The 17,531-nt window shown below is 34.9% G+C and overlaps 1 protein-coding gene across 2 annotated transcripts; it reads left to right on the top strand.

Moving 5' to 3' along the window:
- Positions 1 to 5,081: 5,081 nt before the first annotated feature.
- Positions 5,082 to 16,500, top strand: LOC117115604 (neurotrypsin-like). Of its 2 annotated transcripts, none has more exons than XM_033259470.1 (7): positions 5,082 to 5,260; positions 6,026 to 6,107; positions 7,636 to 7,944; positions 9,034 to 9,351; positions 9,567 to 9,914; positions 10,611 to 10,946; positions 12,041 to 16,500. In XM_033259470.1, exons 2-7 carry the CDS (start codon positions 6,044 to 6,046, stop codon positions 12,811 to 12,813), a joined length of 2,148 nt encoding a protein of 715 aa, XP_033115361.1. In that variant the 5' UTR covers positions 5,082 to 5,260; positions 6,026 to 6,043; the 3' UTR covers positions 12,814 to 16,500. The 2 variants fall into 2 exon arrangements, with proteins under 2 accessions (XP_033115361.1, XP_033115362.1); XM_033259471.1 differs by having other exon boundaries at positions 5,087 to 5,230.
- Positions 16,501 to 17,531: the final 1,031 nt, after the last annotated feature.

Raw genomic sequence — 17,531 nt, 5'->3', positions numbered from 1 at the left:
GGACCTACCAGGTGGTAAATATTCAATAGAGCGATATCAATCAAGGGCATCAACTTTGGGTGGAGGGTCAATATTAGAATAAGGTACTGCACGTTTCTACAGGGTTTCAAATCAGACCCAACAACAGTCCAGGTCAGGGTGGTAGGACAAACCCCAGAAGAAATCAGCATTTTTTATTACATATCTACTAACTGATAGATATAATTATTAATCAATTAAACTGATTGATTTCTACTTTTTTTCAGCTTTTTCTAGGGGATACTTTTACATCTAAAATGTTGTTAGGTCTAGATTTAAGCTTTATTTTTGTTAAAAATTATTGTAATTATATTATTATTTAAAAGTGTTACATGTTAAAATCGTTGCTTCCAATTTCATTCATTACATCTCTTTTTCATATTTTCATTTATTGTTCATGCTTTAAATTATCTATAATTGTACATGTGAATATGAATGTGACTGTAAACTAATTCGAAATTTCAACAATTAAGTATTTAATGTATTTTAAAACGGCTGTTTTTAATATTAAGTTTGTCATCTGGTACGTTATATTACTGCACCAAATGTAAGAATTTACTGAATAATTAAAACTGCCAATAAATAATTCAGTGAGTTATGCTCAAAATCTGATTTTATTTTATTTTATTTTATTTTTCTAAATCGAACACTGGGTCCCTTGTGATGCACAGAACAGCAGATCATTGAAGTTAAGAAGGATAAAATTACATGAAAAAATCACAAAACAAAACAACTTGGCAATTTTGTTTGTTTGTTGCTTTGTTTATTTTTTTGTTTATTTTTTATTTTTTGTTTTTTTTTTTGTTTTTTTGTTTGTTAAAAAAGACCCGAATTCAATAGGCCTACTCGACACAGACCCGGCTATCGAACCCGGTCCCTGGGGTGCAAGAGACAGGAACGCTCAGTTGAGTTTCGTTTAAAAGAAATTAATGAATCTGACTTTCGAATGTCGTCAGGAATGCTGTTAAATCAAGTAGGGGCAAAGAAGCTAAAACGCTCTTTCATATCATTCAAATTTTGGCTTAAAAGCTATAGTTTTACCTTTAGATGAATAGAAGGCTAGATGAATTTTAGTATAACAATTCACTTGTAATCGCAATGTTATTTCAACCCCCGGAACTTCGACTCAGATAAACCGAAATGGTGTCCAGCGGTGGATGCTTTTACATCTAAAATTTTCTTGAGTCTAGATTAAGTTATTATTTTTTTTAGTCATTTTATGAAAGATTAGATAAAAACCTAGCATTCTCCTTTAAAATGATGACAGTATGCTAATTATATAAAACATGTGTTATTCCTCCATGAATAAATAAAATGCAAGAACACGAACAAAATTGTATAATATAATGCAATATGAAAAACTAGGAATATGCCCCTATTATATTTAGGCCTAAATTAAACATGTGTTATGAATACACAGGGTACAATATACTATGCATTATTTAGTAAACCTATTAAATGTATTTTTAATTAAGCCCGGTGAATACGTTAGATTTTTGAAAAACAGACGGCTGGTATATTATTTTATATTATTTTTTAGTAAACTTTTAGTGTATTCATGGCAGGAGGACCATGGGTGTAGGTATTCTCATCATATGGACAGAACTACCAGGTGATAAATACTCAATAAAGCAATAAGAGTCAGTGGCATCAACTTTGGGTGGAGTGTCAATATTAGAATAAGGTACTGTTCGTTTCAATAGGTAAAATCAGGCCGTACAACAGTCCAGGTCAGGGTGGTAGGACAAATGCCAGAAGAAATCAGCAATTTTAATTACACATTTATTATCTGATAGATATACTTATTAATCAAATAAACTGATCGATTTCCACTTTTCAGGGGGATAATGTTTACATCTACAATTTTCTTAGTTTTTCTTTTTTTATTCTTTTTTTTTTGTTAAGAATTACTGTAATTATACTAGAAATTGCAAATTGCAAGTGAAGTGCTGCGAAGCACAACTGCATATAAATGTTCTTCGGACAAAATTATTTATGCGAGTCAAGTGAAAATAATGAATAATAAAAAATATAACAAATAATATGAGACACGACCCATTGTCTATATTAGAACACTTCTCATTGGGTAATAAAGTAGGAATTTTTCATTTTTGTCAAAAAGTGTCTATAGTGCTGAATTATGGTTTAGGTTTTTTTTAAATAAAGTTTCAAAAATTTCCATGTATGTGGAAAATGTAGTTGATTAACAAAGGTTACAATTTTCATTTTGAAGACTGCATGGTCTAGGAAATGTACATTTTTTTTATGGGGCAAGTTTCCAAGGGCGGGTTTTCTAGGGGCGAGTTGCTTTCGTCGAGGAATTCTGACCCCTTGTCGGGGCACCGCCCCCCCCCCCCGTCGGGCTAATCCTGGCGCTCGGGGGCCCCCCCCCCCCCCCCCCCCCCCGTCGGGCTAATCCTGGCGCCACCGCTGCTGTGAATAACAACACTAATACTGATCAGTAGTGTAACGCTGAGGTGGGGGCCATGTTCATGTTGTTTTCTGAGACTGGGGACCCTTTTTCGGTCCCGGTTGCCAATTCCTTTATGGGATTTAGATTTAGGTGGTGGCGGCGGTGGTGGTGGTGGCGGCGGCGGCGGCGGCGGTAGAAGTAGTAGTAGTAGTAGTAGTAGTAGTAGTAGTAGTAGTAGAAGTAGTAGTAGTAGTAAGACGCCTAAAATTAATTACAGAACAAAAAAAAAAAAAACAATATTAAATTAAGCCGAGTCCATATAAATATGCTTCTGAAGTGCTCAGTAATTATTTTTGATTTATTTTGATTCGCTAAAAATATTTAAAATTAAAGTTAAAAGGTGTTTGTAAATTGTTTTGCCATTTTAATATTTTTACTGTATCTAAGACTTTTTTTTATTCCGAGTTATGTGTTTTGTATTGCCAAAAATAAAGAAAAAGATTATTTCAAATTTTAAAAAAGTTGTATTTGTCTGAAGCCCACACACATTGTTCAGTTTACTAGTGCTGGTTTATGCTGATAAAAGTGGCTTTGGCCTACGACACTATCGTATAATATTACTCCGGGAAAAATATTAGATTTAGGCATATCAAAATATTTTTTTTGTTTTCCATCCTTTGAATTAATATGCAGTGCATATTATCTTAATGTATTTTTTTCTGCATGCCTGTGTCATCTGTAGGTTTGTAAAATGGCTCTGTAAAAATGTCCTAAATTATAGAGATATGACCTTGAAAAACATGGCGGTGAATTAAGAAATCATTAGGCCTACTGCGATTAAAATTTTCCGGAGTGTCAATCAAACTTAGCAACTGGCTAACCATAATAGGGATGGCGCGTGCATAAACGCACGATTCGAGTATGTCTGACATACATAATTAGTTTTTGTATTCCCTTTAAATTTGTTAGTAAATATGAACCTATATGATCACAGGAAATAAATTCATTCAATTAATTTAATTTAATTTAATTTAATTTAATTTGATTTGATTTGATTTGATTTAATTTAATTTAATTTAATTTAATTTAATTTAATTTAATTTAGGAAATAAATTGACAACTGGATTAACTAAAGGAAAAATTCACAAAAAAAAAATGAACCCATATGGATTATTTATTAGTTTTAGCTCTGTATTAAGTTGCTATAAATGCCTAAAAAGTTTTTATTTTACTTTATTTATTTATTTTATATATACTTTTTCCTAGTTGAAATATATTTCCCATGACTGCAACTCTGTAATTGATATGGCCACATGCCTTAAAGTTTTACTTTGTATATACTGTACATTTGAGTTTAATTTACTTCTAGTTTAAGTCTATTCTCCTTATATTGGATGCACCGTTGGGTATTGTCAAACGTGTGCCACTGTTACGAAAATAATATCTATTAAATTGAATTGAATTTAAGTGACATTGCCGGTTTTTGGGGACCTGAGTTACAATATCCAAGGGACGGGGCTTAACAGAAATTCATTGACTAGACTAGAGTAAAAATGACCAACGTGACTGCTAAAAATAAGATATATACTCATTATTGGGTTTGTGCACTCTTGTATTCATAATCAGTGTACCACGTCACACAAGACTGACCCAAGCTATGTTTGAGTCAGTGGTGTGTTTCATTCTTAAAAATCCTGAGCTGCACTGATGAGATCTAACAAGATTGAAACGGTACTGTCTGCAGATTGGAATATATATATATATATATATATATATATATATATATATTGGTGAAAGTGATGACAATGAAAACAAAAGTCAAGTTGACGTATTTTGGAACATAATTTATAAACACGAATATTTCGTCCACTCCTGTGGACTTCATCAGCGTGAGTGATATATATTAGAGATACTTAGCTACAAGTTGCCCGAAATTTAATTGGCCTATCAGCATAGCATGGGTGGTACTAAAACTTACTGCGAAATAAACAAAAATAGTAAATAAGAATTAACCAGAGAGCTGAGTTGTTATCTTAAGTATATTATCCATATACTATTGAACTTCTTTCCAGAACATGATGGCTTTTAAAAACAAAAGATGACTAAGTTGATGTGAAATGTTCAATATACATAGATATCTAATAAATATTTACTAAAAGGAAAAAAACATAATATCCACTCACTATTTAATTTCTTCATAGAACACGATGGCTTTAGAATGAATAAGATGATGTGAAATTTTCAATGCAGTATACATAGGCGTAATCTATAAATAATATTGCATAAGCATGTTCTAATTATACACTGTCATCATGGATTGTGCCCTCACAAAATGTGTTACGTCAGGCCTACTTTTCCCACAAATACAATCCAACCCTCATTACAGTATAATTGATTCTTTCAGTTATTGCCATATTGTAGTTATATTTTCATGAGATCGGAATAAATAAAGTCATTGATAGTATTAATCAATCTCACCTTGAAATATATTTAATGGCATTAAAGAGCAAGGAAAAAAATTAATCAATCGCCTAATTAAATAATTTCATACATGAACACACAAGAAGGCAATCAGGCAAAATTAAGTCTTATTGTATGAATATTCTGACCAATGATGAAGAAGGTTGGTATTGAATATGCAATGCCTGGCCTAACCCTGTTCATGCGTACCAACGTACCATCGCCGTACAGTAATCTGCTTACTGAAGGAATTCGACAAACAAAAACAGGATAAGTAACATTAAAACTAGCCTAAATGCCAAACTTTGCTGATCTGGCTTGAACTTGAACAAAGTACCGGTGAATGAATGCCTAGTTTCTATTTAAGAGGTAGGCCTATTTGTTTTAATTTCCGGGTAGCGGAGCCTGGCCCTTGTAGGCGAGCCAACGCCGGATTCTCCCCCGTCAAACCAACCAAACTACCTACACTAGGATAGACTAGGCCTCAGTAGCCCTACCTACCAGGGCCTAGCCTAGGCCTAGTGTAGTATTACTAGGGTGTAGGTAGCCCAGTTACCTAGGTTACCCTAGCTTAGCCTAGGCTTAATATCGTTATTTATTTATTACAAATGTGACACAAGTTAAATTATATCATAATAGATAGATAGGCCTAGACGAGCGTGTCTTAGAGAGATGACATAATAATAATATTAATAATATAAATAATATTAATAATAATAATAATAATACTGTAGGTATGCCCTCTATGTAGATAATTAAGGAAAGCCCACAGTAAACATTTAAGTGAGTGACCATCTCTATCTGAACGTAGGCCTACCCCTCCCTTGACATACAATAACTTTTTTGAATTGATAATCATAAATAAATCGTAAATAATAATTAGGGCCTAGAAGGCCTAGGCTTATATTTATATTATTGTAATGAAAGATAAAAACAAGTATTAAACAAGATTCTTTTTTTTGCTTTCATGAGATTGCTTATTATTTTAATTTAACAGAACCATTGTAAATTTAACAAATGTAATATAATACATACATAGTAAAAGTACAAAATCAAACACAATAATTAGGTGGCACCAAGTTTCATTATTAGTTAAAATGCTGTAATTCATTTTCTTATTCTTTTCTGTTAAAGTTGCAGTGATATAGAAAGATGACTTCAAGGGAACAGTACAGAGCATTTTTATGTTCATTACTTTTTACAGTTGTGTACTCAGGTAAGTGCCATGACTAGAGAGGTTTCGCACGTGAACGAATACGTGTACACATATGTTTAGCTATCCGTAACGCTTCATAGCCATTCTGTGTTTTTCGCAATCACAGCGCGCAATTCAAGCCTAGCTAGGCTAGGCCTAGGTCCTTAGCTTAGGCCTACTATACTCTGTTCTCTTCTCTCATCATGCTTCTCAAAGTTTTATTAGTATATAAATTATAAGGTTTTGGAAATTGAAATTAAAAATTTTAGCCGAAAAAATACTTCCTTTGTTGCCCAGAAGTGTTGGTTATTTTGTGATAGGCCGTATTGTTTATGACCCAAAAGTGCCTGGCTACAAGTAGGCCTTGGCCTACACAAAATCCTGACACCACTAAGGTTAAATCACCGATGTTTAGATACCCCAAAATGAGACGCATCCTATCGTAATTTGCTGCACAAAAATGACACGTACGTATTCCAAGATACATATATTTTTTACACATACATAAAATGTGAAAAAATCAAACAAAGATCCTACTAGAAATCCAAAATTTCCCTTACGAGTTTTTCACTTACATGTAGTGAGCGAGATATGCATGTCGTCCACACGTTTAGCGGATAGCAGCTGGCATAATCAAAATAATGACGTATTCGTCACACTTACCTTACGCGTGCGAATCCTTCCTATTATCTATAATATAAACCTACTACTATGCATGGGTGTAGGCTGGAACTCTATTTCAATGGAAACTTAATGGTCATTTTTAGTTCCTTAACTCACTTAGTTGAATTAATTTGCTGACATTAGGGTGTGTTGGGGTTGGGGAGGTGCATCCCCAGTCCAGGCCATGGTATGTACAGTATGAGTATTTTAAATTTTAAATATGAATAATATTACATCCGCCATGTGAGTTATGTAATCACCGCTGTTTGTCTCTATGTCAGCAAGATTATGCAAAAGCCAATTAATGGACCATCATAAAATTTTTAGTGGAATAGTAAATAATTGTCTAAGAAAGAGATGATTAAATTTTGGGGAGAAAAGGACAAGTTCAAGGTCACAGCATTTTTTTTTTTTTTTTTTTTTGCTTACCCTCGAGTACAAAAGAAAATAATGGAATCACACAAACCAGTCTTTGTATTGTTTGGTATTCAGGCAGAGGGCAGAGGTACTGTACTGTATGCACTATATGAGTAACTGCTTTAGTAATTTTGGGGAGAAAAGGACAAGTTCAAGGTCACAGCATTTTTTTTTTTTTTTTTTTTTTTTGCTTACCCTCGAGTACAAAAGAAAATAATGGAATCACACAAACCGGCCTTTGTATTGTTTGGTATTCAGGCAGAGGGCAGAGGTACTGTACTGTATGCACTATATGAGTAACTGCTTTAGTTGTTTCTGTACTACAGTAGTCTTGTCTCCCAAATCTGCAACATTTTATTTGTTTTTCAAAGGACTGAATTAATATTGAATTGCAAGTGAAAAACTTCACCACTAGGCTCATATATTCACATACAATTAATAAACCATTTTGATATTAATTTTATTTTAGCATCGAGCGCTGTTCGTTTGGTTGGTAATTCTGACGTTAGTGGACGACTCGAGTACCTGTATAGCGGTCAGTGGGGAACAGTCTGTGACGATCACTTTGACATGTTGGATGCCACCGTTGTTTGTCGTGAGCTGAACCTAGGCAATGCTGTGAAAGTACTTACTGGTGTTGGTGTAGCGTGGGATAGTTCGCCGATATGGCTTGATGATGTCAGATGCACTGGTGAAGAACAACGCCTTATTGCTTGCCCATCCACTAGTCCTCATAATTGTACACATAGTGAAGATGTCGGAGTAGAATGCACTGGTGGTAGGTTTCTGTATTGGAAGATTGCTTTCTCATAGATTTATACTACCATGTTTAGTCTTTTCTACAAATATGGTAGGTGCCATCACAAAATTTCTCTAAGTCTATTGGTACCAAACATAAAAATTTAATTTTAAAATTGAACAAGCCTTTTTGTAAGTTGAAGTTTGATTGTAATTCTACCTCATGAAAGGAAGTAACTAAAGGAATGACATGACTGAATACCTGACACTAAAATCTAAGTACTTACCAGCACCATATTAAAACAGCGCCACAAGCACAGCCTGTCTGACGTTATCAAGGTCAGTCATCTAATGAAGCCAGCCTGCGGTTCGGTAGGTCATCTGTTCATCATGTTATGCCGGAAGTATCACTATCAAATTTTAAGTAACAAATATGTGAAAATGGGATTTGCTCATAATGGTCATGTTATCATATCATCATGTCCTTATTTGAATGTGATATGACACCATCATGCAATTTGGACAATTTACACAAGTTTGTTGCATAACATTTTGGTACTGTGTACAGAGCTTTTAGATAAAATTGACTGAAATTGATGAAGTCTCTATTTATTTAATTGAGTATAAAAACAAAGCTGAAACAACTGAATTTACTATGAACAATACATTGAAACAATATTGACTCGCAAATTGACCAAAAAGAGCAAGCTTAAAAAATGTGTACCCTGATTTTTAAACTGGATATATTAAACAAAATCATAAACCACTTTCTTTCAGTTACTAGAACTGTTTCTGACAATTTTTCCCCATGGTCAGCCTAGGGTAGTTTAAGTTTTATATAAAAAGAAAACCTAAAAAATGGTATTCGTAAATACTGCACAAACTCGTATGGCACTCCGGGGTTGACCCATAAGAAGAAGGGGATTTGATCACTGAAAAAAGGTGGATAAACATTTTTTAAATACACTTTTTTTTTTGTATTTTTCATGATATTTTGCAATACAACTTTAAACAGTGAGATTATTTCACTCTCACCCTCTTCATTCATGCTTATTCTTCGACTTGCATGCTAAATCAAATATGAGAAAATATAGTAATAATGATGATTTGTTTATTTTTTAAACCCTAGATCTCAATCCAGTTCGTTTAGTTTCCGTCTGGCTGTCTGCAAATGAAGGAAATGTCGAGGTTCAGCATGACGGAGTATGGGGTTCTATTTGTGATGACAGCTGGAGCGGAGAAAGCACTCGTGTGGTTTGCAAGCAACTTGGATTTGAAGGGGGAAGTAATTTTTTTGGACAAGATTATACAGATTCCACAGCTATTATTCTTGATGATGTTGATTGTGTTGGCACAGAGCAAAGCATTGGGCAGTGCCCACATCGTAATTGGGGTGAACATGATTGCAATAACAATGAGAAGGTTTGGGTCAGCTGTTATACTTATGGTAAGAATTAATTTTACTGTTGAGACTACCCTTAGTACTGTACTAAAACATTATTAATCTATAAAAATTCAATACTTAAACAGATATACAGTAATACTGAATGAAAAATAATATTCAGAAAATTGTTTAACTACCTGAGTGTACTGTGAGAGCATAATTAAGATTAAAATGTTTTTTTGAAGTGGTTTCATTCGGTTTTTACTGTACTGTTACAGATAGTCTTCTTTATGGTTCTGTGCGTCTTGTTGGTGGTATTAAAACCAGCAGAGGGATCCTAGAAGTCAACATAGATGGTCGATGGGGAACAGTGTGTGGTGAGAGCTGGGGCAAAGATGAAGCACAAGTTGTATGTCGCCAACTCGGTTATAAAGGTGTTGAAGAATACAGACAAAGTCGTTATTTATACCAAATTGGAAACACTGAATCGCACCCCATCAACATACAGACTGTGGACTGCACTAAAGAACTGTCCAAAATTACATACTGTACTATTAGCACTGATTCATGGGGATCTTGTGGCCAGGACCATACATCAGATGTTGCACTTAGCTGTATTCCATCAGGTAAGTCAATCTCAAGCAAATGCTTAGCAAACCACTTTTTTTTAAACCAACATTAGCTGTTATTCGGATATAGGAGAAATCATCATTGTTTGTTTGTATTTTGGTAGTCGAGCTAAAATACTATTTTATTATGAAGTCATTTCCTTCATATTGATTTGCATTCTGGGTAATTTTTAAGCCTTTAATCATTCTGGTATCAAATACACATCCGTTTCATGTTGAAAGAAATTGAGTTGCGACACGGTTCTTATCTTGTTAATCCGATAAATCAACCAATAATAAGATAACCGTTTCTATCTCAATTTGCAATAGAAACGCACCCTTAGGATACCGTACACATTCAACTGTTGTCTTTTTTGTAAAAGCCAAGCACATACTGCATTGTACAATGGTGGTAGAAGAAGTCCATCTCTGCTCTCTTTGAGCACTAGATGATGCAATTCTGTCTGCTGATTATCTGGATTTAAGTGGATTTTCGTTACAAACGATCTGAAACGCATCTTTTCTCATTTTCCGGAGTTAGAAGGTTGACTGTTCCATTCAACTCGGCTCTGTTTCTTTGAATGGAACAGTCAGTCTTTCAAATCATGAAAATATTCTTCCCATTGTACTCATAAGCATTCATTATTCATATAATATCTGCTGTTTTTTAAGTATACATTACTGTAATAAATTATCATTTACTCTTTACTTTAGAGGATGATCCAGTTGATGGGGAATTACGTCTTGTGGGGGGAACTGATAGTGAAGGAATCCTTGAAATTTTTGTGGATTACGAATGGCGCACTATTTGCGATAATTATTGGTACCAAGATGAAGGTGACGCGGCCTGCAAACAGCTTGGTTATGACTATGCATCTGATTATTCTGCATATACCAATGGTTTTGACACTTCGCAAGCGTCGCAACTGCAAATATATGACTCTACTTTTGATTGTTATTTGGGAACAGAGACCAGCCTCTCAGAATGTACACAAAGTTACTACGGAACATGTGGCTATGATTTTGTTGCTCTTAAGTGCTCCTATAATTGTAAGTACCTTAAATTATTTAATCATTCCAAAATTCAGAAACCCATAGTATAACAAAAGACAACATCTATCTACAAATGCCATACCTACAGTTTTATTACATTTTTGAAATATATCATTAAACTATCATAATTGATTAAAGTGATTAAAAATATTATTGATCATAAAATATGCAATGCAATTGTTAAGGCTGTAGATTGTGATGCCCAAGACTAATCATTCAGCCTCTTGACTCGCCAGAAGAAACTAATTTTATAATCATTTTGTGTAATAGTAGCAAGCACTAAATTTCCACGTTGAGGATGGAAAAAAAATGTAAAAATTTTATTCAGAATATATAATTACAATTATTAATTACAATTAATTTTCAAAAAACACAATATAGTTGCAAAGCTAGCAACTTTTTTCTGTTGTGGTCATTAACAAACATGCCAATAAATTAAACAAATAAAATAGTATTAAAGAGCAAGTTTGTTCAATATATTTTTTGAAGAGAGAAAACATACGTGTTCTCACCAAGCTGGTCGGCGGTGGTTGGGCCCGTCCAGCACTCAACATTTCCGACCAGTATTTTCAGGCTGCCAACCACCACTAATATTGCAATTGATAGTGGAAAAAACAACGTAGGCCAACAAAATGCTTTTGTTGCACAACTATTAAGGAGTTGTTGATTAACAACTCACTGGCTAGACAATGGACATGCTTGCGACATTAGATAAGACAAATATATATCTGTGTGTTGTTCAATAATGAGTAGAAATTTCTTTGTTTTTACAAATATTGTTTTGATCAAACTTGTATTTTAAAAGTTAACTATATTTGGGTTTATATTTCGTACACCACGGATTCATGGGTACATTCAAATGAATCATATAGCTATGAATGATAACTACGATTTTTTCACCCTGGGGGGGAGGGGTTTCGGCGACTATGCCCCCTTTGCAGACCACCACTTCAAAATGCTGGTAAGAACCCTATACCCAAATATGGGCATATCACATTTTTTTTGTTACATAAAATTTGACAGTGCAAACAAAGCTTTAGATTTTTTACTATAAAACAATTGCTTATTGTTATTTTTTCATATTTTCACAGCCGGTGCCGGTGCAATTCTTGGGGCAATAGTTGTTATAATCATTGTAATAATCATAGTCGTTGTCTGTTGCTTTAGAAGAAGACGCAGAATGAATGGCACATCGAGGACTACAACAACATCCATACCGTTTGCTGCCAACCATCCAATCCAGGTTCATCCACCTGTTCAACAACCACTTATACCGCAACCGGGTCAACCACATCTAACCCAACCAGGGTATCCATACCAACATGGTCAAGGGTATCCACCCCAAACAGGTCAGGGGTATCCAGCTCAACCAGGGTACCCACCCCAACCAGGTCAAGGGTACCCATCCCAACCAGATCAAGGGTACCCACCCCAAACAGGTCAATGGTATCCACTGCAAGGTCAAGGTTATCCACCACAACCAGGTCAAGTTTATCCACCACAACCAGGTCAAGATTATCCACCACAACCAGGTCAAGTTTATCCACCACAATCAGGTCAAGTTTATCCACCACAACCAGGTCAAGTTTATCCTATTGAGCCCACAACAGCATATCCTTCCCAACCTAATCCAGGGTATCCACCCCAAACAGGTCAAGCATATCCACCCCAACCGGGTCAAGCATATCCACCACAACCTGACCAAGGATATCCTTCTCATCCAGAACTAACAGTGGTTCAACAGGGTGCACCGTACCCTGTAGCAAATGATCCAGCATACCCTGTCCAGCCATCTGCCCCTCAGCCAGAGCCAGCAGATTTACCGCCTAAGTATGATGTAGCTGTGCAAGGTCCAAATGTATAGGGGTTCAATGGATAACAACAACAACAACAATAACAATAACAATGATTTTTTTTGTCATTACTATCAGTGGTGGCTCCAGAAACGGAGGTGGGGAGGTGGCAGGGAAATTAGACCGGCCTGCACCCCTCCATTGTCTGATGCCGTGTTGGACAAAAAAAAGTTAATTTTGCCTATCAGAATAACGTTATTTTGATTGTCAGTCTCTAATATTGTGGTCTAAAAACTCTCCCATGAACCCTACAGTACCATACCTAAATTTTATTCCAAAACCCTGACCAAGGCACTTGTCGGCCCCTTGGTTTGGACCCCACTGTTGTAGATGTCGGACCCCCTGTCGGCAAATTGCTGGAACCACCACTGATTACTATCACGTACCGAATGGCATGCTACTCAAGCTGGGCAAACGGTCAGCAAATCCACCATGACGACACAACGCTCTCTGCTGATTGTTGGTGGCAGTCTGATCGGATTCTTTGCGTCTCCGCGGAATCGCATTGTGTGCTTTTGACTAATTGGTATGGTTCCTGCCTCTTGCACGCCAGGGCCCGGGTTCAATACCTGACTCTACATCGAGTATTGAATTCGGGTCTTTTATAATAACAAAAACACTCAGCCCCTCGAGTAACCCTTTCAGGAGAGTTAGGCGAGTTAAAGACCATGTATGTATCCGTTTGATGTTGTAGAGTAAGTGGGGTAGTTGGCGCCGAGCTGTGGCAGCCGCGGGTCCGCTGGGACCCAGCCCAAATTTCCCAGTGTGTAGGCATACATATACGAGGACAAATAAAGAATTATTATTATTATTAATATTATTATTATTATGTATACCGGTATTCAACCAAGTATTTATCCCGCGAAGGTATTCTATAACCCATTTTTAATCAGTATTTTTAAATAAACAGTAGTGTATACAGACTAATGAAGATTGTATTCATCTCAATGTTATTGTGTGCAGCATAGACGATGAAATCTACATCTGACAGTGACTAGAGTATTTTTAATATACGGTAGTGTGCAATGTACTCTACACTGATTTTAACATTCTTACCCTTTAGCGGTGTTAATCATGAAAAATAACTATATAATGTGAAAAACAGATTAAGAAATTTATCCTGTTTTTGAATTGTGTGGTAAACATGTCTTAAAATGAAGTCAGGGTAATAATTCAAGTTTTGGTATTTAAGTTACATTCATAATAATTATTTGCTATTTTATCAAATTTTAACGATAAGAAATCATTTTATCTTCCATTTTATCACTATTGTGATATTGGACATGTTTTGTTTATTTTTAAATATTCAAAGTATGAAACCCTAACATATATTACTGCATGCTATGTACAATATTTGCTACAGGGATAAACTAGAAAGTGTACTGTACCGAATGATTAAACCCCCAGGCACTTACTGATTATTTAGGGTTTTTGAGATGTGCTATTCAAATGGGAACTACAGTGTTGTGTTTTCCATTAATTAATGATAATTTCATTTAAGTCAAACAATTTTTCAATGCCATTACTGATTATTTAGGGTTTTTGAGATGTGCTATTCAAATGGGAACTACAGTGTTGTGTTTTTCATTAATTAATGATAATTTCATTTAAGTCAAACAATTTTTCAATGCCATTACTGATTATTTAGGGTTTTTGAGATGTGCTATTCAAATGGGAACTACAGTGTTTTGTTTTCCATTAATTAATGATAATTTCATTTAAGTCAAACAATTTTTCAATGCCATTTTAGAATCAGCTTAGGCAAGTTCAACTGTAATATTCAAATAGGAGGTGTAACATTTTTTAGTGTGAATCCTATAAAATTTGTTCCCAGAAAGCAACGCCATAATTATGACATACGTAATGCATATGCTTGTTTTTGCCCTTGTTCTTTTTGGTAAGTTAAGTTCGACATTTCATAAAGGGTTTTGATGTTGAACCTAATGACTTGCTTGATTCTTTTAAATGGGAAATTGAATTTGCTATAGCTTGAAAATTTTTTAGAGGTTTTTTTTTTTAAATAATTTTATTCATTTGTGTATATGTGTCATGGACGCGATATTAATAAAACTGTCTTTATTATAAGTGACAATACCTTTTAGAAAACATTTTATATAAATATGTATGTCATCAAAGTCTCATTATTAGGCATAGGGAGTGGAGTTGTTTTTGGTCGAAAAGGAAATTAAAGACAACAAGCATCAGTGGCAGATTCAAGGGGCAGGGGAAAGCCAGTCTGGGTCCCCCTAATTTTTCAAAATTGTAAAAAAATGGAAAAAAAGAAAAATGAGTGCCATTTTTGGCCATCAAGAGGTGCCATGATCATAAATTTTCTTAACTCATCCTCAACCATGGTGGGGCTGAGGTGGTCTAGTCTCCCCATCTGTGAAAATTCCACACTGGGCCCCCCTCCATTTCGAAGATACAGCTCCACTCCAGATTTTAGAAGAGTACTGGTATATATCTTTAATACATTTACTGTGAACAAGCGATGTAATGGACACTTCCACTAAGCTCCGCCCATGGATATTGTTCTTAAGGTCCCACAAAATGATGGCATTGACTCATATGCAAATGCATGCGTTTGTGGCGCGTTTGCAGGACAACATGTGTGCTCGTTATTAGATTTGTGGGTATTCCTGGCCCTGTTCTATAATTTTGGTCAGTTGTTTTTAAAAGTTTCTTTAAGTGAAATGTTAGTGTTTGTGAATTTATGAGTCGACAGTGAGAAAGAAAGCAAAGCTGCAAGTACTAGGGTTAGCGCAATAAGTTAATGAATATGTTACAATTTTACAAAATAGAATGCTTCAGCTACTTAACTAAACAGTAACATACTACAGTAATATCATTAATTTCAATAGATATTTATTGTTTGGTATCAGATTTCAGTTATCATGTGAACGATTTTTGTTTTTGTATTTAAAGTATGATATAATAATTACTAATTTTAGAATTATTGTATTGCTTAATTTATTATAGTGTCAGGAATACTGGAGGAATATAATATGCTGATGTCTTCCTTCTGTAGAAGTGACAAATATGGCACTCAGGACTAACTTTGGTCATATTTTTTTCATCAGTGACAAAAAAATATCACTAAAGATAGTCCTGTGTGTTATATTTGTGGTTTTTTATGCCTTGAATAAAATTGAATGAATGTGTTTATATCTTTATAAACATGACATAATTCAAGGTTACATGTCCTATTGCATCAACGATGTATATTGCTATTTTAGCTTTAGTCATTTATCATAGAAAACAAATCCTGTACAGTAGCAGTACAGTCTAGGGGTCTTGAAATGGGGGCACAAAGGTGAAGTGGGAGCTCGATAAAGGTGGTAGTAATTTTTAACTACTTGAGCATGTGGGACTGGGGGACTAGGGGAGGAGGATTGGTTTGGTTTTTTGGGGGGAGTGCCCCTAGATACACCACTGTAAAGAAGTAACATTAGAGGTTCTTCATAACTAATCAATAATAGATGGTTTTTATGAGAAAAATATATTATTGTCTCAGTTAATAATGAAATATAAATATTAGTTAATAGTAAGCTCTATAAAAAAAAGCAATACTGAAGGAAGAAAAATTGTGCGCTTATACATGTTCATCCAACTATTTTATTTGCGTCCTATTTTGCTTTCCCAAAATATGGTATTATTGCTTGTTTGAAAGTGTAATAAATATTGGTGTAACATTCAAAGGCCTACCTTTTTTTTGTATCTAGCAGTGTAGCCAATATTCTTAAAAAACATAAAACACTAGTGGCTTTGAATTAGGTATCCAGCAAAGATCTTATAAACACAAGAAGGTGTTCTCCGCGAATTACACGTAACAAATAGAAGCGTCAATTTTGCACAGAAAATTAATCACTTTTGGAAGAGGGAGTCCTAGTTGTTGCCATGGATCTGAGATAGGGTGTTCGCGTTACACCAAAGTTTGTTACCAAGTACTGTATGTTCATTGTTCCTTAATTGTATTGTTCATAGTAAATCAAACACTTCTAATTGTTATACGTAAATGTAAAATTGTGGTGTACGCTATGGTCAAAGCAGTCAAAGTTCAAAAGTTTTCATTTTTGCAAGAGGACGTTGTACACTTTGTTATTACAGAATTTGCACGTGGAAATCTCGGAAAACACTATCTTGTGTTTATAAGATCTTTGGTATCCAGTCCCCAAAAATTGCCATTTCATTGAAAAGGGGATTACCTGGCCGGTATATCACCCACTTCAATACGCTCAATTTTTGGTTAAGGGGACACCCACTGATTAACTGTTGATCTGGCAGCCTTTGAACATGTATCGTGGAAGAAAACGTAAACTAATCGGGCAGCGGATTCTCAGTGTATAGTAAAATGTTGCTTCTGCCCTCACTAAAATACAGTATACGTTTCAGTATTGTAAATGAAATTAGGGCTAATGGTTTTCCAAATCCCTGTTTTCCCTGGGCCATGACTGGGTTCTTGGCAATCCTTGGCCACCACTGTCCGCTACCATGAAATTTTGCATTCCACTTAAAATACCACAAAAATTAGTCCGCAGCATCAAAAAACTGTAGTTTACTGTATCTATGCAAATCAAATACATACGCACAATTGGCTAAAGATGATAATGTTTTCTTGTCAATAGTCTTAATACTGTTATTCAGCCATTAATGATAAAAACAACTAGCAAAACATCAATGATTTAACAACCACCCCCTCCCCCTTAAAAAAAATATATATATATATATA

Source organism: Anneissia japonica, unplaced genomic scaffold, assembly GCF_011630105.1.
Source record: "Anneissia japonica isolate Jap-2015-1 unplaced genomic scaffold, ASM1163010v1 scaffold16662_len1167910_cov178, whole genome shotgun sequence".
Taxonomy (NCBI): domain Eukaryota; kingdom Metazoa; phylum Echinodermata; class Crinoidea; order Comatulida; family Comatulidae; genus Anneissia; species Anneissia japonica.
Note: the sequence above shows the minus strand (reverse complement) of the source record. Positions and strands in the feature narration are given on the sequence as shown.